This window comes from Ovis canadensis, chromosome 2, assembly GCF_042477335.2.
Source record: "Ovis canadensis isolate MfBH-ARS-UI-01 breed Bighorn chromosome 2, ARS-UI_OviCan_v2, whole genome shotgun sequence".
Classification (NCBI taxonomy): domain Eukaryota; kingdom Metazoa; phylum Chordata; class Mammalia; order Artiodactyla; family Bovidae; genus Ovis; species Ovis canadensis.
This window is the reverse complement of record NC_091246.1, coordinates 148,694,974-148,720,132: the sequence shown is the minus strand read 5'-3', so window position 1 is coordinate 148,720,132 and position 25,159 is coordinate 148,694,974. Positions and strand designations below refer to the sequence as shown.

Genomic DNA, 25,159 nt, shown 5'->3' with positions numbered 1-25,159 from the left:
GTTGGCAGGGTTTCTGAATGACAATGGAACTGAAATGCAAGAATTAAAGTCAAGCCCTCAGGACTTACTTGCTTCCCTTCTCTAAGTCAAGAAAAAGCTCAGGGAGCCTCTAACTCTCCCAGATCCTTTTCAAACCTCATAGAAAGTGCTTAGCACATGTGTAAGAATGAAAGACCTATCCCATTCGCATCCTAAAACTACAGTATTTTCTCTTATGCAAGATGCTTCATAAGTTGACACTGTCTGTCTTTTTCACAGTATCTCTGGTCACCACCCACCTCCCTGGATTTGCTCATCCTCCCACAACACTTTCTACAGTTTGACAACTTTCAGTTTCCTAAATGTCTTATGCCATTTCATGCTTCATTCCGCTCAGGCCACCTCCCTGGCTGGAAAATTCCTATTCATCTTTCTAGCTTTTGCAAAACATCATCTGTTTCTGAATTCCCAAGCAGATGACTCTTCTTGCTCCAGAGCTTAAACGTGCATGTACTTCACTTACAAACATACCCGAGTTCTGTATCACCCGTGCCTCTTACTTCCCTGAGCTCTCTGATCTCCTTGAGAAAAGTCTGTGGGTCTTAAACATCATTGCATTCCAGGAGGAAGAATAATGCCTGGCATGTAGTAAATATTTACTAAGGTGACTAACATGTTATCCTTTACTGATCAGAGGAATTAATTTTTAAGTAAAAAAAAAAGCCACAATATTTTTAACTTCCAACACATTTATTAAAGATAATGACCATCCATTTAAGCATTAGGTGTAAGATCACTTACCAGAGCACCACTGCTGAGCAAGATCATGAGAACAATGAAGCTTTCAAACCAACTGTGCTCAACTATCCTGAAGCAGGTTTTCCTGATGTTCCACCAGATTTTCCCTTTCCCCGATTCTATGTTGACTTGACAGCATGGGAACCTCTGTACACAACCTGGCAAGAAAGACATGCATGTAAAATCTGGATATTCAGAATAAATAAAATACTTAAGAATATTATTGAATGCAAAGTGCTCCCTATGATAATTCCTCAACCAAATAATTTCAAGCACATCTGAAGCTTCAAATAATTTTAACTTGGGTGTTGCTTTTTCTTATCTCCTAAATCTCCATGGCATTTTCTTAATATTTGTCAGTAATTTCTAACTTGGATATACTTGTGTTTTCTATATTTCCCTAGTTCCTCATCAACCTCTTCTACAGTATTTAAACCACATACTGTTAATTATTATTGCAGCCCTAATACAATCTTAATCCTGATACACAGTGAGCAGTAAACAATGATTGGTGAATCAATATAAATCTCAAGATAATATTACATTTCATGACCTTCTTGATGTGAATTTAGTCTACAATCTGGTGCTGCTTCAACTCCTCTAAAAAAACACTTTTGAGAAACAGTATTCTAAGTAATATTTTAAAAATTAGTGGAAGGACCTATAAATTCCGTTCAAAAGAAATACATCTTGATTATAAGATGCAGATAAAACTTTCAAATAATGTAAGTTAAAAACCAATTTGACTTTGGAATCACAGATGTAAAACATACTTCTATAAAAAAAACAGGAATTTTTTAATTTATTTAGGTTTATTCATTCACATCCTTATCAAACATTTATTGAGCAAGCATTTTACTCAGCTGTGTACACAGTTTCTTCTTATGGAATCTATTTTTGGCTTTTAGTTAGGCAGCTAGATATAGAAATAAATGGCTACAATAGGATAAAGCAACTAAAAGGACAGATATGCCAGGGTTATTTTTGGTAGCATGGAAGACATTCACCTAAGCTGGCTTACTTTGTTGAAGAAGTAAGGTCAGAGGAGGTTTTCTGGAAGAGGTGTGTTAAATCAAAGTGTTAGTCAAGAAGAGTTTGAATGGAATTCCAGCCAAGAGGCAGCAAAATGTGTACAGGGATTATTTCAGAACTGAGATGAAAGCAAAGTGTACACAAGAGGCACGGATGAGAGAAGAGGCAGAGAAATTGGTCAGATTATAGAAAATATTTTCCCACACCTTAAGTAGTTTGGTCCATGTCCTATATTCTAATGAAGGGTAAGTAAGGGTTGTGGGTAGAGAATTATATAGGAAGATCATAATTTAAATAGACATCTCCAACCCAGACTAGAAAACAATTTAGGGTGCTGGTTCAGTATTCCCAACAAGAAAAATAGATTAGGGTAGCTTTTGTTAGGAACTAGAGCAGTAACAGAGTCAAGACATATTTGGTATAATCAGTGGATTTGCTGACTGACTGGATATGGATGTAAGAAGAAGGGAGAAGCCCAGACAATTGTGAGGATGTCAGCAATGAAGACCACAGCAGCAGGAGCTGCTGGGGTGGTAATGAGTTTGAGATGCCTGTGAAATCTCTAAGCACAGAGGTCCTGTAGATATCTGAAGGTGTGAATCTGTGAAGTTTAAAGGAAAAGTCTGGGCTGGAAAAGAATGTGAAGGAATGTATGTGTTAGCATGTATGTGTCAGCTGAGATCAGGACAGCTGTTAAGGCCACACAAACAAATGTATTTAGGGTGAGAGAGAAAAGGGGCAAATCTGGAACATTCTGGAACAGCTATATTAAGAGAATTCAAAGGTATGCTGGAACTAACTCACATTGGTCTTGATAACTTATTGTGAAATTGTCAGGAAAATTTTGTTAGCCTGTTGTTAAATGCAGCTGTTATCAAAAATTAAAGTGTATAAACCTAAAAGTCTAACTTTAGAAAAGATAATAAATACTAAAAACATATTACTACAATAATTTTACTACAATTTACTATTATTTATGCTCTTGAGGGGACGACAGAGGATGAGATGGCTGGATGGCATCACTGACTCGATGGATGTGAGTCTGAGTGAACTCCGGGAATTGGTGATGGACAGGGAGGCCTGGCGTGCTGCAATTCATGGGGTTGCAAAGCTTCGGACATGACTGAGCGACTGAACTGAACTGAACTGAACTGAATGCTCTTGAGTACCTTTATGTATTCTACCTGGTTGGTAGAAGTATGTTACACTGTTGGGCTACTGTGTGTCTCTTTTCAACTCCACATGCAGCAAAGTGACACCAGTAGTTTGAGATGAGTCATGGTGGGAATCTTTACAAAAGTTATCAAGTGCTATAAGTCAAGGCTTGCTGATTTTCTAGAGCAGACTAAGAAAGTGATGGATAAAATGTTAATAAAACAGTAAAAGTTATGTGTGTTTGCAGCCATTACACTGTGAATAGCATGACAAATTTGAGGAAAAATTCCTTTATTGCTCAAATCCTATTATCTGATTCAGCAAAAATTTGTTCGCATCACTGATGAATGAGTCAAGTTCTGACAGGAAGTCTGTTTCATGATACCGATTAATGTAAACGAAAATACCACGCAACCTTCAGGTTAAAACTATTCTTGGTTATCAATTGCAATCATTGTTATAAATTTTAAAAATTGGCAAAATTCACACTCTGTGAGAACTAATTAGCTATATGGAATAGTCAGTGAAGGATGTTGATTATATTATTATTTGTAAATTGTGTACCACATATCCTTTACATCAACAAAATATGGTAAACTGATGGCAGTACATACACCATTTTTTTTTTTCTTGGAGAACTGGTTGTTAAAGTTTTAGCTGTACATCACTGGGATAGGTGGAAGAAAAGAAAACCCTGAAGGAAATGATGGAGTCGGCGGTGGGGGAAATGTGCAGGAGGGTGAAGTAAAAGAAAAGTTAGCAAGGAAAAAGTTTCACAAAGGACTGTGAACACAGCTATGACCAAGAGAGGCTTAGAGAAATAACAACTGAAAAATTTTTAAATTAAAATTGATTAAAGAATAAACAATCAAAATTAATTTAAAGACAAGAAAGAATTTAAAAAGAGGTACTACAGTTAATTCTTCTCTTAAAAATCTTAGATGTAAAACCTCATTTGGAGAGAGAGTAGAATTGGGAGAGCAAAAATGAGCAGTGCTTTCAGATACTTGTTTCAGAAGTTTCAGTTCAGTTCAGTTGCTCAGTCATGTCTGACTCTTTGCAACCCCATTAAAATATTGAGCCTATCAAGTAATAACTTCATATAATCATAACCTGTATGTTCTGAAACAACATGGCTAGAATTTCAATGAAATACATTTTTTGGACAATGTACTGTACTTCTTCTATGATTCTGTAGTGAAATTAGTTCATTGATTCATAATAGGAGGTAAGTCTTAGTAAATAATTTTCAGCTTTATAGAAATGTAGCAAGCTATGTTCTCCCCCAAGTCTCTGACATTTTTCCTGGCATGTATATTTTATGTGTTCTTGCCCTTTCTGGGAACTTCTAAGTTCTGGCATCTCCTGCATTTGACAGGCAGATTCTTTACCACTGAGCCATCAAGGAAGCCCCAAGAAGATTTTACCATTTGGGATTTATTTTTGTCAGTATTTAGATTGAAGAGAATATTATTCTTATGATTCAGGCAGGAAAAGGCACTATATATTCTAATTAGAAAAGTAGATAAACCTTTTATCTGAGATGAAGGTGCATAAATATTTTCCTCAGGATTTATCATACCTCACAGTTTCTCTCTTATTTTGAGACAGGAGTACAAGACCACTGCCTGTTTGACCATCATAGAAAGGTATATCCCAAGAGTTTTCCAACCTAGCTGGTTAGCAACAGTATCACACTTTCTTTTTTTAAAGGACTATTAATTAAATGTAAACATAACAGAGAACCTCTCAAACATTTTAATGGGTCCCCATGGGTAAATGCTATTCCTTTTGGGTGGTTTCATTTATTTGCTCTTATGAGCCATTACATAAAATCTCCACTGGTTTTCATCATGTTAAACTAATGCTTTCAAATAAAAAAGAAACCACAGACTTCTTCTAAGACAGTTTATCCATTAATAAAAATGTAACAGCATGATCAGTATAATTAATGTAAAAACTGATTAGAAAATGTCTTTTTTAAAACACTTTAAAAATTCTAAATCCTTTAAAACAAATGTTTTGTCCATATTTTCCTTCAAAAAAAAAAAACCAGACAAAATAGGCACAAAAGAGTTAGTTATTGTGTTATCAAAGTTAGGATTAGTTATTAGCTATTTTTTAGGAAGTTGAACTCAGAACACTTGAAGGCAGAGCTGAGTTAGTGCCTCCTATCAAATTAATAGAAAACACATCCTTATAAGGAAGAGTGTATCCTTCTCACACCCTAATCCTGATTTTTTGATTTGCTAATTGTTTAATCCAACAGCAATACTATTAAAACCAAGCAGAATGAAAGAGTCATGTCATGCTCATAATTATACAGATTGCAAAGACATTTAGAATTAAGGATAGTGAAGAATGGTACTAGAACTGGGGAAGAAACCTGAAGTCTTGAACTATAACACTAATGACACAGAACTAAAGAAAGACAGAAGAAGAGGGAGGAGAAAAAGGTGAAGAGGAGTTATGAAGCTGAAAAGGCTCAATGGATGCGAGACTATAAACAACAAATCCTGTTACTGTTCGTTTTCACCAAAACACAATTATTCTGACTTAACTCACACATTTGCCTTGATTTTTCTGCTGTCTTTCAGGTAACAAAAACCTCTGAAGGCCAAATACTGCTCTAGATTGGCACTGATTCTAGCTCAACGCTTGTCAGCCAATCACAACTTGGTCAGGGTCATTTCTACTATAAGTAAACAAACTGTGGATTTCCCATGGAGACCAAGCCCGCTTATTTTTAACCCTTCATGTGGAGACTATGTATTTCTCGAAGGCCCCAAGCTTGGAGTCATCTTAGACTCTTCTAAAGAAAAGAAAGTTTTAACACCCAACATCTAATCCATCAGCAAATCCCTTCAGCTTTAACTTCAAAATATATTCAGATGCTCATACTCCCACAGTAGTTTTAATTTCCCATCACTTCTCACCTGGATTACTGCAGGAACATTCAGAGGTTTTCCAACTTCTGCCCTTGCTACCCACCCACCTGCTTATAAGATGACATGTTGTGAGACTTCTAAATAAGATTCGTATGTTTCTCAATACTCTTATGATCTGGCCTCTGTTGCATCTCTAACCTCAATTTTTACCAATCTTCCCCCCTCTCAATCTGTTCGACTCATACTGGCCCCTTGGTTTCGTTTTCAAATGTGCATATCCCCACTTCAGGGCATATGCCTTCCTTAATCTGCTTGAAACAGTCTTCCTTCATATGTCTGCTTCAATTTCCTTTAGGTCTCTGATCAAGTGTTACCTTTATAGAAAGTCCTTCTCTGATCACTCTGTTTATATGGTAGTAGGCTGCTCCCCTGAAGAAGGCAATGGCACCCCACTCCAGTATTCTTGCCTGGAAAATCCCATGGACGGAGGAGCCTGGTGGGCTGCAGTCCATGGGGTCGCTAAGAGTCAGACATGACTGAGCGACTTCACTTTCACTTTTCACTTTCATGCATTGGAGAAGGAAATGGCAACCCACTCCAGTGTTCTTGCCTGGAGAATCCCAGAAACGGGGGAGCCTGATGGGCTGCTGTCTATGGGGTTCCACAGAGTCAGACATGACTGAAGCGACTTAGCAGCAGCAGCAGCAGCAGCAGCAGCAGCAGCAGCAGCAGCAGCAGCAGCAGCAGCAGGCTTCTATCCCTCGACCTTGGTATTCCCATTTTCATTTTACTTCTCTAGAGCACATATCGTTTATCTGACCTGCTATACACTTACATATTTCATTTTTTTTTTTCAACTGCTCTGTCCAGTGCTCAGGCCTGTGCCTGGCAGAAAGAAAGTACTTAATGATTATTTGGTGATTGGATAAAAGAAGTAGATAAGCGGCTGAAGTTTGCCATTGCTCATTGGTTGCCCTGTTTAATTCATCAGGCTGAACCTCTTACCCCAGCAGGTCCAATGAGTATAAAGTCTTTAGTGGAACACAGGTGCTTAAAATGACATAGCTAAGAGATGTGTGTTTGCTCATAGATTTTCTTTGGTGTTCTGGTCATTAAAAAATATATTTATCTATTTATTTAAATTTTTATTGAGGCGAACGTACATATAGTATAGTATATATATTTTAACTATATAGATTAATATTCTCATGTAATAGCCATGTTGGTCATGATATAACATTTTCAAGCACCCAGAAATCATCGTCATGTCCTTTCCCAACCTGTACCTCCTAAAGGTAAGTATTAGTCTGACTTCTACCTTTATAGACTGATTTTGCCTATTCTTTTTTTGGCCTTCCCAGGTGGTGCTAGTGGTAAACAACTTGCCTGCCAATGGAGGAAACACCAGAGACATGGGTTTGATCCTTGGGTCGGAAAGATCCCCTAGAGGAGGGCATGGCAACCCACTTCAGTATTCTTGCCTGGAGAATCCCATGGACAGAGGAGCCTGGTGGGCTACGGTTCATAGGGTTGCAAAGAGTCGGACATGATTAAAGCGACTTTGAGTGCAAACATTCTTCTCTTATTCTGTCCATTTTTTTCCAGTTTTATTGAGATAATTGACAATTAAAAATTTAAGTTATACAACTTGTAAATATGTTATATTTACACTGTGAAATAATCACCACAATCAAGCTAATTAAATTGCCATCTCTTCATATAGTTACCAATTTATTCTTTTTTTTGGGGTAATTAAAGACATATAAGATCTACCCTTTCACCGAATTTAACTCTACCATATAGTATTGCTAACTATAATCATATTGTTGCCTGTTATATTTTCAGAATGCATTCATCTTACACAACTGAAACTTTGGTTTGCAGCAAATTTTCAGTGTTGAAGGCTACAATTCATTGGAAATGTGTTTCTGTAATATCTCTTGTATACTAGACAAATTAGAGTTATGAATTTGAAAAGTTATGACTATCTCAAAGTTATTATATAAGTATTCTCATTGGTATTTTATAGGATTAAAATAGCCTTTGTAAAGTTTGATCTCAGTAAGATAGCACCTACAGTCTGAAATAGTTTAGCATTAATATTTTCCGCAGAGGGTTTAAGTTGTTCTAAAGTCCTTTTCTGATATAAAGCTATAATTTGTTTGATAAACCCAACTTCTTTCTGGTTATCTTAGAATTTTAAGTCAGGGTCATTCATAAAATGTGTAGAAGAAATCTTGGTGCATCTGTACAAATTTAAGTTTACATGGTTCTAGTCAATTTAACTTTATTGTGATGCTGAAATACATGATGATACCCTTAAATGCCTTTCATAGGGATACTTTTAAAGGAAACTCCATGTGTTTTGCTTATAATTTGAGCAAACACAAATTTCTATTAATCGGGTATCACACTTATTTGCTTCTTTCAAAAACTGGCAGTGCTTTACAGCCTAACACACTGCCACTGTGAATTACTATTAGTAGCATAAGTGAGGAAACAGAAGCCTAGTCACAGAGCTATGACTAAATCAGCATGGAATGGAGTCTTCTGACAGTTTATCCATCAATCCCAAGTAAGCATTAGGTTTTAAGACCAAGGCCAAACATTAACAAATGGATGTTAAGTGAGGTCTCAATTTTTCTCTTACCATCTGTGAAACAGGCCTCTGGCTCATCTGAATTTACAGGCTCAGCCTCTGCCTCTTCTCCTTCTCCAGGCACAGGGTTATCAACTGTGCTGCACTCTGAGGAACTTGATTGGTTCAGCCTCTAAAAAGAAATCACCACCCCACCAGAGAGTTCATTTAGGGTTCAATTCAAATCTCTTGTTAAAAACCATATTTGATCATCAGAGTCATGCAAAGTGTTATGCAGAAAAGATTAACAATACGATGGCCATAAAAACATAAACATACACTGAGGTCAGGTCACCTTACAATGCATCTATGCTTGATCTTTCTATCTACACATCCTGTGGAAAATACATTTCATTATTTTCAGTATGTCAACAATTATTAGGGCAGAATTAGCCTGAAGGTACAATTTTTATGTAAACTATAACATTTGCAAAGTATTGACCACACTTTTACTTTGTTTTATGTTTAATATAAGTTTATATACACCAGTAATTACTATTTTAGAACAACTAGACCCTAACAGCAATAATATACATATGCCAAATTGCCAACACCTGATAACGGAAAGGTCTGATCTGACAATTGGCAGAAAAAGCTTGTTGATACTTAAAAGTTTAAAAAATAATAAAATTAGTGTAAAATGAAATCCAAACATATTTTTTCTATCATTGCTTGGATTTAAGAATATGTATCAGGATGATATAGATAGAAGGCCTTTCATCAAAACAAAAAGTCAAATACTGTATCGGAATTAGAATGTCAAAGCAATTATTCATCATCACCCATCTTAGTGATGGAATTTCAGGATATAGTAGAAGAGATCATAACTATTATTTATAATGTCAAGAGATAGTGGCTACTAAAGCGCGCACCACATGCAAACTCTGAAACAAAGATTCCATGAAATTGAACACGGCAGACCAACACATGAGAGGAATGAAATCGCTGTCATTATGATCATGAAACTGATCATAACACAAACAGGCTTTTTCCCACCCAGAACTTTGTGATCAAACAGGATGCTTACACACACACAGATACATAGAAAGTTTTCGAAAAAATACATACAGCAACTGTAGCAAAACTCTGTCAAACCTTCCTAAAATTATTTTATAATGGAGCAGCACATCAATGGAAGAGTTCAATTTTCATTCTCATTTGCTAAATGACATGTGATTATTGGAAACTACTAGTTACTACAGCATGTAGTCTCTTATTAAGATTACAGCTTTACTTGTTTTTTTAAATTTAAGAATAATTCCAAAAAAATGCAAGTTTTAAAAAGGAGAAAATTCTTATTTCATTTAGATTTATTCTTCAGTCTCCTGAATTGCATTAAGATCACAGGCCCAGCCTAGACTATGAACTTTTAGTGAATGACTTGGAACCTAAAAGTGTGCTTTATGGGTACCACATTATATTCTCGGTGCTATTACTACCACACAGTATTCAACATCAGTAAAAAAAAGGCATTGATAAAGTAATGAGCATAAGCAATGAAGTAAGGAAAGCTATTTGTATAACTGAAGTAAAGAACTATGAATACTGTATTAAAATTACTATTAATATTATTAATACTTCTAATCTATATTAGCATAGAAGTATTGTTCCCACAATGTCAAAGATTTTTAAAATATTATGAATTAACAATATCAATATAAAATTTCATTTAAGAAGTAGGTTATTTAAACTGATTGTATTCATCTAAAATTATTTTAAAGCAAATACTAATTAATTATGAGACTGGATATTCCGTAAGACTTAAGGTTTTAAAATATATATTACTCCGGGAAACAATGGGGAAATTTGTAATTACTGATATGTCCTCTTGTGCCAACTATCACAAAAACCAATTTTAAGTACCATATCCAAAGACTACAATTATTTGATACCCTCAATTCTTGACCTTTCAACTGTAAGTGAACCATCACGAGGGACATGAAAGACAAGACATTTTGATTCTGTGGAGCTGAAATCAAATACTGCCATCCTGAAAAAAAGTTACTGGCTTGGATTTGAGGCAAAGCAGTGGGTAAAACAGTTGATAGAATAAAAAACTCCTTACTGTCCTTAGCCAAAACATTGACAACTTGGATATAATTATAATGATTTTCTCTCACCTGGTGGTAACTTCTAAATAAAATGATTAACATTTGCAGAGTTGTAACATAGGTTAAATTAATGAAATCATCTCACTCTTCAAAAGAACATTAACAAAGCAGATTAATGACAAGTTAATTTATAAGTAAAAATTAAGATGATTTTATGAAGCATATCTTGCCATCGAAATGTCCTCCCCCCATAAGTTTTATGGCAATTTGTCAATGAAATTCAGAGTTTGACTCAGATTTTATATCATAAATGACAGTTATTCAAAATTATTCCTCACTGGAACATAAATTATCAAAATATTCAATATATCCTATAATTTGTATCACAAGTCAAATTCTTCTAGCTTTCAAATTCAATGTTTAGAATGTTTTTAGGAACTCAATGCTTTCTTGGGAATGTACTAAGTATTCACACAGTAGTAATTTCAGTACTGTATATAATTTCAAATATTTATGTACATGTCCTAGCAATATAGATAGTTTAAATCTATTCAGCTTTTAAATTTAATACTTACTAAAGCAGAAGTTTCTTTAACAGGGTCAAAAAAGGATACCTTTAAATAGAAAGCCTTACATCTGTAACAAAGATTTTCTCTTGAAGATAAATTTTTCAAATCTCATAGTAGGTGTTCTGATTTTAACAACTGACTGTTTTTTTTTTATTCTTATTTTAGTATATAGAGAAGATCAAGTCAATTATTTGTGTTATTTTAAATAATTATATGGTTATTTTCATTTCTATAAACTCAGTCATTTGCTATTTAGCTTTCTTTCTTGTGATTTTGGAAATGGAAGAATAACTATACTATATTAAGAACAGTAAAATAAATACTTCAGAATGAAAAATTTCTCCTTTGGTTTTATAAATAGGTCATTTTATAATTTCATGTTGATTTTATTTTTAGTAAAATATGAAATAAACTTTTTGCCCATTCTTTGCTTGTCAACAGAGAATCTTTCATCTTTGGTGTTCTACACAGAAGTGGAAATAAGTGTAAAAATAGGATAATTTTTAGTAGAATTGCTAGTATAGTATAGGATAGAATAGGAAATATGCTAAGTTAGCATTCCTGCCTTTTTATTAAATAATAGGGTATTGACTTTCTAATTTTTTCCTTCTTTCCTTTAAATAAAGTCTATATACTTGCCTCAAAAATTTCAAATGTACAATAGTATATGATGAAAAATACAAGTCCCCTTCACTGTCTCCCTGATTCTGTCTCCTTTAGGTAATTATTATACCATACACGTGTTTTTGACATAGTTTTCTATATTCAGTATAAAATACTATGTATTTATGTATCCATAAAATACTAAAGTAGTTTTGTAACATTCTAATCTTGACTACAAACTTCTGTAGCTATTTCACTATTGAAAATATGATCAAATTAAAGCTCAATTATTCTTCACGCATTTCCTTTTGATTGCCTTGAAGGTGTGCTTTTTACAAAACTGCATTTAAGAAGAGATTCTGTTAAATATAGGTGTCATATGAAAAAACTGCCCTAGGCTGGTCATTTACAAATTTCTTACTGACATTTCCTGACATAGACATTGACGTTGTAAGCCTATTTCATGCTAGTATGGATGCTCATTAATGTTAGTTGGTCATATTTTATTCTGAGAAGTTTGAAGTAGGATTGTCTAATAACTTGATAATCTAGCACTCAAAATCAAAAAACACTATCAACATAAAGCACTGAGGAAACACAGAAGTCAACAAAAGCCTTACTCAAAGAGGATGGCTGGTGTTGAAAACATCCCAAAGATGTCACATTTAAAGTACATATTATAAGGCTGTTTGCTTCACACAACAAAAGAAAGATGTTCTTTGAATAGCACAGTCTAGAATAGTTATCTCACCTGAGCATTGAATCAGAGAAACACAAGGGACAGGAAGAAGGTTGAAAGAAGCAAATCAAAAGGAAGGGCTGGCCATAAAAGCACAAAAATCTATGGGAAGCATTAGTGATAAGAAATCCCCACTGTATGTCAATAAGCAAGAAAGACTTTATTAGATTCAAAGACTTGATTAGATCCAGTATCACCCATCTTTTAACTTTACAGCCTTGTATTATAATTTATACATATAATGAAGTTTTTGAATCTGCAGTGAGTAAAATGGTAAAGTTTATAACCAAGGATCGAAGCACTTTTATAGAAGAATTCTATAGATAGAATTCTATACTATGCTTTGTGTGACTAGAAGTCCAGTTTTCCAAGTTTACCATTCTATTACCGGATAACTTGAATTTAAAGCCAAAATATGCTCTCCTCTCTCTTGTAATTCCTCCCACCTTCTACAGAAATACACACACTACTCTTCAGCACTTTTAAAATTAGAGATTATCTATGATATTACTATTTGTATGTTTATTTGTTTTTATCTTGAGAGTAATGATATTTATTTTCTTTACATGATTTAGCTTCTGGGCCCCTTAAAGTCACCCAAATTCTGTTCTTGTCTCTCTGGAATTCTGTTTTCTCTCAAGATTATTTTTAAGAGATAATGCCCCAAGTTAAAAAATATACCAGATCAGTTCAGTTCAGTTTCCTAGCTCATCTGTGTCTGACTCTTTGCAACCAGACATCATTCATCAGTGATACCGGATAACATTCATCGGTGGAAAATTAAATATTTTTTCCTCTCTGTGGACTAAATTTTCATTTTGCTTCCATTTAGGTTAGCAGAAAATAGTTTATTTACTAGTTAAGTTCTTTTCTCACATAGTTAAATGTGGAGCCCTATACCAAGGTCACAGATGTGGAGCCCTGTACCAAGGCCACAGGATAAAAATCTCTGGAGCTGACCGCCCCCTAGCAATATTGGTCGGCCTATTCCTCATTGGGAAAGGAGTCAGAGAGACTATCACCCATATGGGGGGAAGCTACTGGGGCACAGTGAGCAGTGGCGCCTTTGGAGAGTTACACCAGAGAGTAACCCTGGCCAGAATTCCTCAGGTGCTTCCACAGCCATTTGCCTGTTTGCAGAGGGTCCTTATGAGAAAGAAGTGAGGAGGTGGGGGAAGAGACCCGAAGTCCAAGTACGGACCACCAGAAATGTCATGGTCTGTGTGTGGGTTGGAAAAGAATTTCTAGACATGAGGCAGAATGAGAGGAGAATAATGTTTATTAGAGTGGGAGACACCATTAGCACAGCAGGTTGACTCAAGGGAGAGCTGAATCCTTTTGCAGGCTAGCAGCCACTTTTTAGTCTCAAGACAGAGAAAATTCCTACTGGAATGGTGGCATCGGGTGACTGGTTAGGATACTATGGGGTGTATAATAGGGTGGGCATTTTACTTAATATGGGATCAGGAAACTGGCCAGTTTAGATCCAGAGGCTCATGGAAACAGTTGCTATGGGGCTTGGTAGTTACAGAGATTTTTATCCTGTGACCTTGGTACAGGGCTCCATACCTGTGACCTTGCATAGGGCTCCACATTAAGGGCAACTAAAACACCAGCACTTTCTAAAATAAAGGGCAAGAAAACAGAGTCTTTCCTTTCCTAGTGTTTTGTTTATTGCTATTAGAGAAGCTGCATAGACTTTTGGGGAACAGCTGTTGTTCATTCAGCAGGAAACCCACTTAACAGTTCCATCTCATGATCAGATGGTTTATAGTTTTAGACAACGGAGAAATAATGAGGTAAAATCTCAGTCACCACCAGGAAACTCAAAATAAAGCAAACACTTTACTAAAAGTTCTTTGTTTTCTTAAAATCTTGTACCTAGGGTAATTTCTGTCCAGTACATGACAATTTATGTGACTGAAAGATATAATCTTGCATATAAAAACAAGCAAAAAAGTTTGGTCATATAAGATTAGACTGGTTTTAGACTTTCCAGCCAGATCCTACAGTTTCATCCACTTCTTTCTAATGGAAAATGGCATTCACCCTGGCATTCAAGGTCTTGAAAGGTAAAGCAACAATTGGTATTCAGGGGCTTTGTGCTATTTGCAGAGAACAGAATATAAATAGTTGGAATGCAGTGGGTCAAATCAGAAAGAATACCTTAAAACTTTTGGGAATAAATATTTAAACAGTTCTACTTTTGAGGCCTGCTAGAATACTGCAAGTTAGTAAATAAGGATTGAAACATAGGCAAACATGATCACAAAATGTGAGGTAAAAGCATGTACTCTGTGACTTAGATCACTACATATTATCAATAATAAAAAAAGAAATGATGAAGAACAAACTGCCTGTACCTCTGAATGATGAATACTATTTCCTGAAACTATTCACTTGTAAGGAGGAAGGACAAGGAATGACAAATTCTAATAATATAACAATGACCATTTTTAAAAAATATTCAGGATTCTAATATTGCAAACACAATGTAAAAATAGAATTTGGCACAGATAAAAACATATTTTTTTCTGCCAAAGAAAATGTTTCAAGTCATTCTTTGCAACTGAGCCTTTGTTTATCTGGAGATTGACCATTCCTTAATATGCACCTCATGTTTTCTAATGTAGTTTGATAACAAGAAAAAAAAGTAGTAATCATTTAGGAATTAAGCACACATACACACATATATATGTGTATATCTATATGTATTTCTAAAAATAGTTTTCTCAAAAACAGTGTCTTACCTATACATATATAGATGCTATTGCATATGTGTGTATCTTTACTTAGGTTCTAGGAGGAGGACTGACTACACTTTGCAGCAAAATAGTTTTCTAAGACAATATTGCCTCTAGATCATCATCAATCTGAAATAGAAAAATATGTCTTTTACTTAGGAATTCCTTTAAAATTAACTGCAAGTAAACTAGAACAAACTATATGCTTCTTTTTAAATTTGAACCTGAGCATCACTATTCCTAGAGCGTATCAACTTTAGGATAAAGTTTTGCTTTCATCATTGGAAACAGAAAACAATAATAGAAACATTCTAACAATGACAAATAAATTAAAAATATGAACTCTATTAAGTACATAAAAAAAGCATGATTCCTATTAACATGGGTTTTTCCTTCCAGTTCAGTCATTCAACAAGCTATACTAAAATTAAAACAAGATATTGTATCTGAATAGCATATTTATATATGTGTTAGACATTAGTTATAGCAATTCATATTAATCTGTTTCTAATTTTAAGAAAGTGTTTTATGTCTTATTGACAGATTTAGTGTCCACTTCATAATATGTTCCACTTAAACTTTTTATCTTCTTGAGGCTACTCTGTATATCTATCTCCTTATGAGATAATCACAGATATACACAGAAGATATCAAAATCTGCATAAGTTCAAGTCCCTTATATAAAAAGGTATAGTATTTACATATAGCTTATATACATCCTTTATACTTTATATATCCCTTATAGTTTAAATCATATCTAAATTACTTACGATAGCTAATACAATGTGAATGCTATGTAAACAGTTGTAAAAGTGCATGTAAATACTTGCTGGCATGCAGGTAATTCATGTTTTGCTATTTGGACTTTTCTGGAATATTTTTGATTCCTAGTTGATTGAATCTGCACATGCAGAACCTATAGGTACAGAGGGCCAAAGGTACATAATCAGAAACTTATTCTCATCAGTGTATAAAACTGATTCTGGAATCAAATTAATCATTTCAGGCATTTATAACTCATTCATTCATAGGCCCAGTAAATTATTAATGATACATTTTACATATGATCAAATAAAAATCAAATGTTAATTACTGAATCAATAAGGGAATAAAGCCCTAGTTATCATTTTGCTTAAAACTATTTCAAAATATATGCAAAGTTTGGCCTAGAAGCTAGGTCCTCTGTCTCTGTCTTCAGGTTTCTACATGCATACTCAGAAACTGCACGAGCCTCAATTTCCCTAAACTGTGAATAAAAGACTAGCACCAGAATGGTCCTTTCATGTTACAAGATTTTTATGTTTATACCTGAAATAATACTCTCACAAAATTTTTCTTAATAAAATTTTAATTTACTGAATTTAATGTGACAATTTTAATTTTTCCCCCGGCTTTACCGAGATGTAATTGACATATAGCACTGTGAAAATCTAAGGTAAACAAGGTGATTAGATTACAGGTATATACTGTGAAACGTTTACCACAATAAGGTTAGTTAACACATCCTTCACCTCACATAATCACCGTTTTTGTTGTTGTTATGCTGAGAATATTAAAACTCTACTCACCGCAATAAGCCTGACAAGTTAATATGATATATATCTATATATATACAGTTGACCCTTGAACATCATGGGGGTCAGGGCATGATCCTCCATGCAGTCTAATATCTGATTAAAACTTACAGTCAGCCCTCTACACTCACGGTTCCTCAGTATCCTCTGTTCCACAACTGTGGATTCAACCAACCGTGGATCATGTAATACCGTATTATTTACTATTGCAAAAAAATCACTTTATAAGTCGAACTATGCAGTTCAAACCCCTGTTGTTCAAGGGTCGACCGTATAGCTTAAATTAGGAGGGGAAGTTGATAGAGGTTTTTAAATTAAATGCTGCTTCGGTGGTTTCTGTTACATGCTCTACCTTATTTGTATAATCTATCCAATAAAAATCTATAGCTCATGCACTTGAAATCACCTAAGGACATGAGAGAGATATCAAGTGAGTCATCGAGAGAATAACAAAAATAGATAAAACTGCCCATGACATGCTGTGATGCCAGTTTATCTATGGCACAATTGTATATGTTTCTACTTTCTTGCAATGGGTCAGGCAGAGAGATTTTGTAGCTGAACAGCATGCATGACACTGAAAAAAAATATCATATACATATGTATGAATTTTTTTTTAGGTAACCTGTGTAAAAGTGGTCACATATGTCTCTGCCTGGTTAAAAGCACAGAGCTGCATCCTTGATGGATCCAGTTTGTTTTTACCCCTGTGAGAAGTAAGAAAGTTAGGTACTGAGGTATGGAAGTGGAGCATGATGGAACAGCTTAATCAACTGATTTAAATGTTTAAAGTCACATACCTGTAAGTAGAAATTAGTTATATTTGACAATGCATGCTATATGCTAAACACAAAGAAATATATTTGCAACACAGTAATAAAATTATGGATCATTCAACATAGACTGTAAACAATGAACTAAACAGTTATATCATTCTGTTGTTTACGAGATGAATTAAATACTGTAATTTCTGAAGGCAACCTTTTGCATTCTGTTTGCTCTTCATAACAGACATTTTAAAGGAAGTGATCCTCAAGTGGGGAGAGAGTGACAGTATATGGTTTTGAAGCATACTCTAAAATTAGCATTGATGATTTAATTTTGACATTTCAAATGATATTACATGAAAGGAATGTTTTCAAATTTATCAAACTATAACAATTAAGAAACATTGATTTAAACATCAGACCAAAATTTCACTGTTTTTAGACACATGAACAAATTCAATAAAGAGGAAAAAAATTTAAACAGCTTAGAACCAATCTGCAGAAAAATGATCTAAGTGAAATTCTATAGGGGTACTCTGTTTTGTCTTTGTAAGAATCTATGCATAAAAAATAAGATCAAATGTCAGCTTCCCTCCAGAAGTATAATTGAATATTGCCAAATCAAATGCATTTCTGGAAAAATTAATATATTTTCTAAAATGGAATAATGAGAAGAAATCTAAACTGCCTGCAACTGCCTCTTAGTGGAAAAAAAACTTTACAAAAATCTTAGGAGAGACAGGCCTGACAACAGTGTAATAAAACCACCATATAGTAGAAACACATAAAATATTCAACATAAACCACCATATAGTAAAAAACATAAAATATTCAACCTCAATGATTGCAAATGTTTAAAATTTGTATCAAATCAATAAAAGGAAGCAATTTAATAACAAGTAAGCACACAAAGTTTCTCAAAACATGATGGCTTGCAGAAATCAAATACTGAATAGATGAATGGGTGGATGGATAAGTGAATAAGTGAATCAGATGAACAGTACGACTGTTTATTCCTCTGTCTGGGGTTTCCATCCCTACCACATTCACGCAAAAATATGATCTCCATTCTTTAATATCTAGCTTAGGTGCCACTTCCTTTCATGTGCCTTCAACGTAATTAATCCGTTACTCAACACATCCTCATTGGACTGGCTTCTCATTCTCTCATGGAATATGCTTTGTTCTGCTTTGTGTTATATTTTGAAGGCAGATTGTAAGCTAATAAATTAGCACTAAGGAGGATTAGAAACTGAACATGAATCAGCAAATGCACAATACCATTATAACAGAACATCTGACTGTGAATTGCAGCATTACAGGGATATAACAGAGAATATATTCCTACTCATGCTTTTGCCTTTCCATGATATGTATTAGAGGTGGTTAAAGCCTGGAGTTCAAATTTAAAATGACGCCCAGAAACATCAGCAACTAACCTGCACTATTTCTTAATCCTTTAGCATTTTAGTTATCTGTAAATATAGATTAATATCACCCTCTTTCCCAGGTTGCTGTAAGGAGGAAAGTTATATAGCGTATATGAAAGTGGCTAATGTATACATTCTCTCCTTGGTCTCTTTGTTGCTTGCTTTCATGTCCACTTCTCAAGTGCTTAGTTAGTCACCTGTCCTCTTCCTCCTGTGTCCCTGTATTGTAGTGGATACTGTGGTGCACTGCCTAGATCTGCCTTTCAAACAAGCTACTCATTCCTCCACCTCCTAGGAGTGTTGGCAGCTGAAGACTCATAGCTGAGTCCCTCTCTAGGAATTGAAATACAGAAGGGCGCTGCCTTACTCAAGGTCATACTCCCTTCCCTGGAAGAGTGGAGGGAGAACCTGCATCCAATGACTGATGGGTTCAGGCCACACAGGTCCTGAGCCCTTGCTTTGATTTGGGATTACTCCAAAGGCTCACACATACCAGCAATGTCTATAGAACCAGCTGAACCCTCTGCTACAACTGCAGAGCATGTCAACTCCTCCCTCTGCCCAATCAACTTGCTTCCATCATTTCATACAGGTGTTAGGTGTTTAACCTGAAAACACTACTCACAGTTGGTTTTCCAGGGAATCTGATCTAAAATTAACACACAAATTTCCAAGCTGTCTACAACTCTGAATTATCTTCTTAAAACCTCCAAATATCTACTGTTCACTATCACTTAGCTATCCTGTGAGTAGGGTACAATTAAGATGTCCCCAAATTAAACTGTCTCTCCCCTACCCCCTTAATATTTCCCCCCTGCATATTTTTAATAGCATCAATATCCATCCAGTCATCTAAGCCAAAACTCTTTATTATGAATTACTTTGTATCTCCCAAAATATATGTTGAAGTCCTAATGCCTGTTACCTTTGAATGTGAACTTATGTGGAAATAGGGTCTCTGCAGATGTAGCCAAGTTAAGATGAGGTCACTGGGGTGGGCCCTAATCCAATATAATTAGTGTCCTTATAAAAAGAAAAGACAGGAAGAATCCCATGTGACAAAAGAAGCAAAGATAAAGAGTGATGCGGCTGCTAGTCATGAAGGCTAAGGATGAAAGACCACCACCAGAAGCTAGGAAAAAGCAAGGGAGAATCCTTTTCAGAGCCCACTGAGAGAGCATGGCCCTGCTGACACATCAGTTTCAGACTTACAGCCTCTAGAACTATCAGAGAATACAGTTCTTACTGTACAAAGCCCCAGGTCTGTGATACGCTGTTATGGCAGCCACAGAAAATGACTATCCCCTTTGAAACAGCTCACAATTCACATATCCAGACCCTGAGCCCTTATGCTTTAGCTTGCAAGTGTCTTTGACTTATCCCACATGTCACCATCACTCCCTGACCTTGAGCCTTCATCAAGTGTCCTTAGGATGGTTGCAACAACTTTCCATCCTCTCTGCTTCCTCACCTTTATTACACTCCCAAACAAACTTCCTTTAAAAGTAGAAGTCTACTAACAACAAAGAATAACAAAACAAGACAAAGTTTCCTCTTTCCATTAAATAACAGAAACCAACTTCAATCTCCAAATCACGGTGAGTCAAGTCACTCAGTATTGGATTGGCTCCAATCGACCTCTGTTACCCACTGCTTCCTATGTGGCCATCTTCTCATGTATTTAATGGGTGTTTTTTGTATCTGGATGCTTCCACACAGGCTGGGCCCTTTACATCTACCAGAAAGGTGTTTCTCTGTTCTTCTTTGTCCCTGTTTCCCTCCCTTCCTCCCCCTCTCTCCCTACTCTTTCTCTCACCCGATGAATTCTTTTTATCATAAAAAATACTTCAACTGGCATCCCCATTGTGAAGTATTCCAATTTATTTTCAAGGTTAGTCACCCTATCCTTATCCTGCCTCAGCCTCTTTTAATTATTTTTATGTGTATTTATAATTTCTGATTTATGTGTGTTTTTTTAACTCAAAGGCAGGAACCTAGCTTTACTCTTTACCACTTACAACAACACCATAGACCAAGAAGACTCTGAACCACATCTCCTGAGGAAATGAGTACACTGCTGACATCTTTCTAGAATCCAGCAGGCATACGGCAACAAGCAGGTGCTTAGGAAATGGAAGCTGAAAAAATGAGTAGCCACAGTTAACAGAATATATACTCATGGATTCCTTTGCAATTTTTTCTCCCACAATAATCAAAGTGAATGAGGGCTTTAGGTGGCCTTCACTTCCTTTAAGAACATAAATTCTGCATAACTGTTTTTGCAGTGTTTTAAATGACACTCCCTTGAAGGTGAGAAGTTTGATTATGTAAAATTTGAAAGTTTCATTGTTCTTCTTTCTCTAAGGACCTCAGTTCGCTCCTTCACAACTTGGAGACAATGTTTCAAAACACTGAAGAACCACTGAGTAAAGCTAAGCATTTGCATTTGGCGCTGCCGTCTATGGGGTCGCACAGAGTGGGACGCGACTGAAGTGACTTAGCAGCAGCAGCAGCAGCAGCAGAGGAAGAATGAATGGGGAGATCTTTCTGTGAGGATGTTTTCCTCTCTGCTGAGTACACAAGATGAACAAATTCACTTTAAGCAAGCATTGATAATACATTTGTCAAAAGAGCATTAAAGAAGATTTAGGGTCTTAGATTCAGAGCTACCAGCGTCTCTGAAAGCTGTCAGAATTTATTCCGGAAACCACATAAGACTATTATGTTTTAAAATATTTGGAGAAATGGATAAATTTAATGTTTTCCCCTGAAATTTACATACACATTCAAAATTAACATCACAAGTCTATAGTTAACATCACAAGTTTATAAACTGGCTATTTTTCTTTCATCTTTAAAGCAAAAAAGGAAGTAATCTGTAATAACTGAAAACAAAAGGATGTCTCTTTAACCCTCTAAGAAAGAGCTCTCCATTAAAAAAAAAAACTTACTAATTTAGTTTTTACAACTTTCAATTTTGAGATGGCACGATTTAAAAACAGAAAAAAAGAACTATGTATCTTAAGAACTTAATTAAGCCAGATGCCAATCACATTGAATTATTGCACCTGGTGAAAAAAAATTTTTTTTTCTCTAAGCAACTATTAGCACAATGCCTGGAGCATAGTAGATCTCAATAAATATTTATTGAATGAATGGATGCATTTCATGCTTCATTTGAGGCTCATAATAATGAAGCACTTCAATGCTAATGGTGAAAATCTGCAGTGTGTTAATGTTTGCCAAGGGCTTGGAGGGCTGCACTGCACCCCAGGAGGAGATTGATTCTGAGAGTGGCCATCAGTTCAGTGTGTATTCCAAGAAGCAGTGACAGGAGCCTTATTCTCATGGGTCCCTAGAGATGACAGCATGTCTTTCTTGATTCTGAGACAGAGTCATCCTCAGAGAAATGCTGGTGTTCTAATGCCAATTATTGCCTCAAAAATCAAGATATTTTACTCAACACCTTACTTGAACTCATCTCTGGTCACTTCCTAGTAAAGTATTTGATGACAAAATATTTTGCCTTCATTCTGGAGTGTATATATCTGACTGTCTATCAGAAGAGGAAAACTTGCCTGAGAGCTGATGCTAGAAGAGGACAGGAAAAAAAAAAAAAAAAGGGATGCGAGGTCATAACAGAGAGGGTGGATTTGTTTTCTGGATGGGGAAGGGGAAAGTAGGAAAGGTCAGAGTTTTATTTTCCCTGTTCAAAATGCAGATTCTTAAACAGACTAATGTAGACTATATTCCCAGCCCTTGAATATAGAAAACGGATTTTCAGAAACCTGGATCAAGACATGCCAGAGATGAATTTAGGTTCATTTATGCCCACCAATCCATCAGAGTGGTCACTGGGAACACTGCTGGCAAGGATTCTGAGAGTGCACCCAGACTTAGGCACAGAGAATTTGCAGGATACAGCCCAGAATGGGCATTTGTAACAAGCTCCTACATTTGTCTTTACACATAAAAATTTAACCTGTAGCAAACTGCTACTTAGAGTGCGTACATGACTACTCAATTTCATACCCATGGTAATTGTTAATTGGGCACTAATTTTTCAGCAAGCACTTGTTTGTTTACCCAAATAATGTAATATTTATTATTATTCTATTTTTCATATAAGTAAACTAGAAAAAAATAACCAGAGGTTTTTGTAAATTGCTCAAATCATGGAGACAGTAGATATTAAGGCTAGGATCTAAGGCAAGAATTCTCTCTCCAGAGGTTGCCTTCTTCACCATACTCCAGGTAATGCTTAAGACTTAAATAACTGACATATATTCAGTTGGGCAATATTTTCTATTGGATAATCATGATTTGCCTTTTTGGGAAAAGTGCATCAAGAATTATCTCAAAGATGAAAATATAGGAAAGATACAAAGGAGAGAATAAGCAGTTAGAAAACTGAGAACTCAATGAGAGCTGAAGATTAGGGGAATTAGAGCAGAGAGCTTAGCCTGAAATGATGTAGAAACACTTCAGGTAAATAAGGAAATGTGAATATCTTTTAGTGTTCCAAATTGAAAAATAAAACCAAGTCATAACTAGAAACATTTAAATCAGAAGGCACTGGAGAGGAAGACTCTAGATGCAGGTTGTTAACAGTTGGCAACTGCTTAATACTACATAACGAATTTCTTATAGATCTTGAAATTTCATTACTTCTCAAGTCCAGTATATAGTCAAGCAGGTTTGAATACACTCAGGGTGACACACTTTTGAGATATGTCATGGAAAATGTCTTATGAAGAAGGACAAAATTTCAAAGCCCATAATTTAAAATTTGAATTTTTAGAGGCTAATGATGGCCATGAATACAATAATAAACACGATACCTAACATTTGTTTAGGGCTTACCAACTCAAATACTGTGTAAATGACTTAAAGAAACTAGTTTATGTAGTTTTAATTATGACCTACAAGGTAGCCTCAAGTTCCTGAATATTATGCCACATATTTCCATTTCTATGAAATAGAAAAATATATTTTTTCTCAAGTAGTTATGACTACAGTGTCATACAAAACTCAATGATAATTAAGAATATTAAGTTACCATTAAATGGTCTTTGGATAACACAGTTTAAGTGCACTAAATTTCATGCTTTTTAGGTTTAGGAAAGGTTTATGGGACAGGTGTCAGAGTAACTTTATGAACATCTAAAATAGTCTATTTTAGTACCAAATAACTTATAAATGAAATCATTAATTATAGAAGACAGTTGGATACTATGTCATCACAAACCTCCTCTGGATACCACAGGATATGTAAATTCTTCAGAAGCATGGCTCAGTATCCCAGGGGAGACAAATTGGGTATGAACCCCATTAAGAATGTGAGTTTTAGCCCTGAAAGGGACAAAGACAGGAGAATAAAGGCAGACTTAGGCACATAAACACTGGGACTTGATTTTGCTCTGCCTTGAATGAGCTTCATAATTGTAGATAAAGTTGCTTTCTCTTACTGGCTTTCTGAATTAGAAAATGAGGTGCTATACGGGACAGGTCTATTAGATTCCCTTTAAAATGTTATAATTCAACATACTAAGAATATGATATTTGCCAGCGACTTAAGGAGATCCATGTAAGGATAACCACAGGCTTTCAGCAAAGAAAAAAAGGACCAGGTAAGAAATTATTCCTCTCAAATGTGAAAGTTGCTCAGTCGTGTCTGACTCTTTGCAATTCCAAGGACTGTATAGTCCATGGAATTCTCTAGGCCAGAATACTGGAGTGGGTAGCCTTTCCCTTCTCTGGGGATCTTCCCAACCCAGGGATCGAACCCAGGTCCCACATTGCAGGCAGATTCTTTACCAGCTGAGCCACTGGGAAGCCCAAGATACCAAAGTGCTTTAACACCCAGAATCTCAAGCTTATTCAGAAAGTCTGCTAGGCAGTTAGGGTTTTACAACTCTAATCTTTGTAGGCAAAAAAATGGGTAATTGAATTAGTTTTTCTTTTCAGATGAGTCTAGACCCAGATTACTGCTTCTGAACAGGGTATGAGGAATCTAATTTTCTACTTTCAAACCAAAACAACTACACCTTCTGAATTTTTTGGAGCTATTAACCTCTTCCATGTAAAGATTTTTAAAATAAAAAATAAAATATTTTATTTCTTACTTTGTGATCTTGGAGGTAATTTCTTTGGCTACTTAAAATATATATTCATAATTTTTTAATCATGTAT

The 25,159-nt window shown here is 35.3% G+C and overlaps 1 protein-coding gene across 1 annotated transcript in view; it reads right to left on the bottom strand.

The window, feature by feature from the left end:
- SCN9A (sodium voltage-gated channel alpha subunit 9) overlaps positions 1-25,159 on the bottom strand; it is a 166,473-nt gene that overhangs the window by 29,450 nt on the left and 111,864 nt on the right. Inside the window, exons 18-19 of the mRNA XM_069574300.1 lie at positions 8,503-8,623; positions 781-935 (exon numbers count right to left, since the gene is read on the bottom strand). Coding sequence (XP_069430401.1) covers positions 781-935; positions 8,503-8,623 — 276 coding nt within the window. The remainder of the gene's footprint in view (positions 1-780; positions 936-8,502; positions 8,624-25,159) is intronic.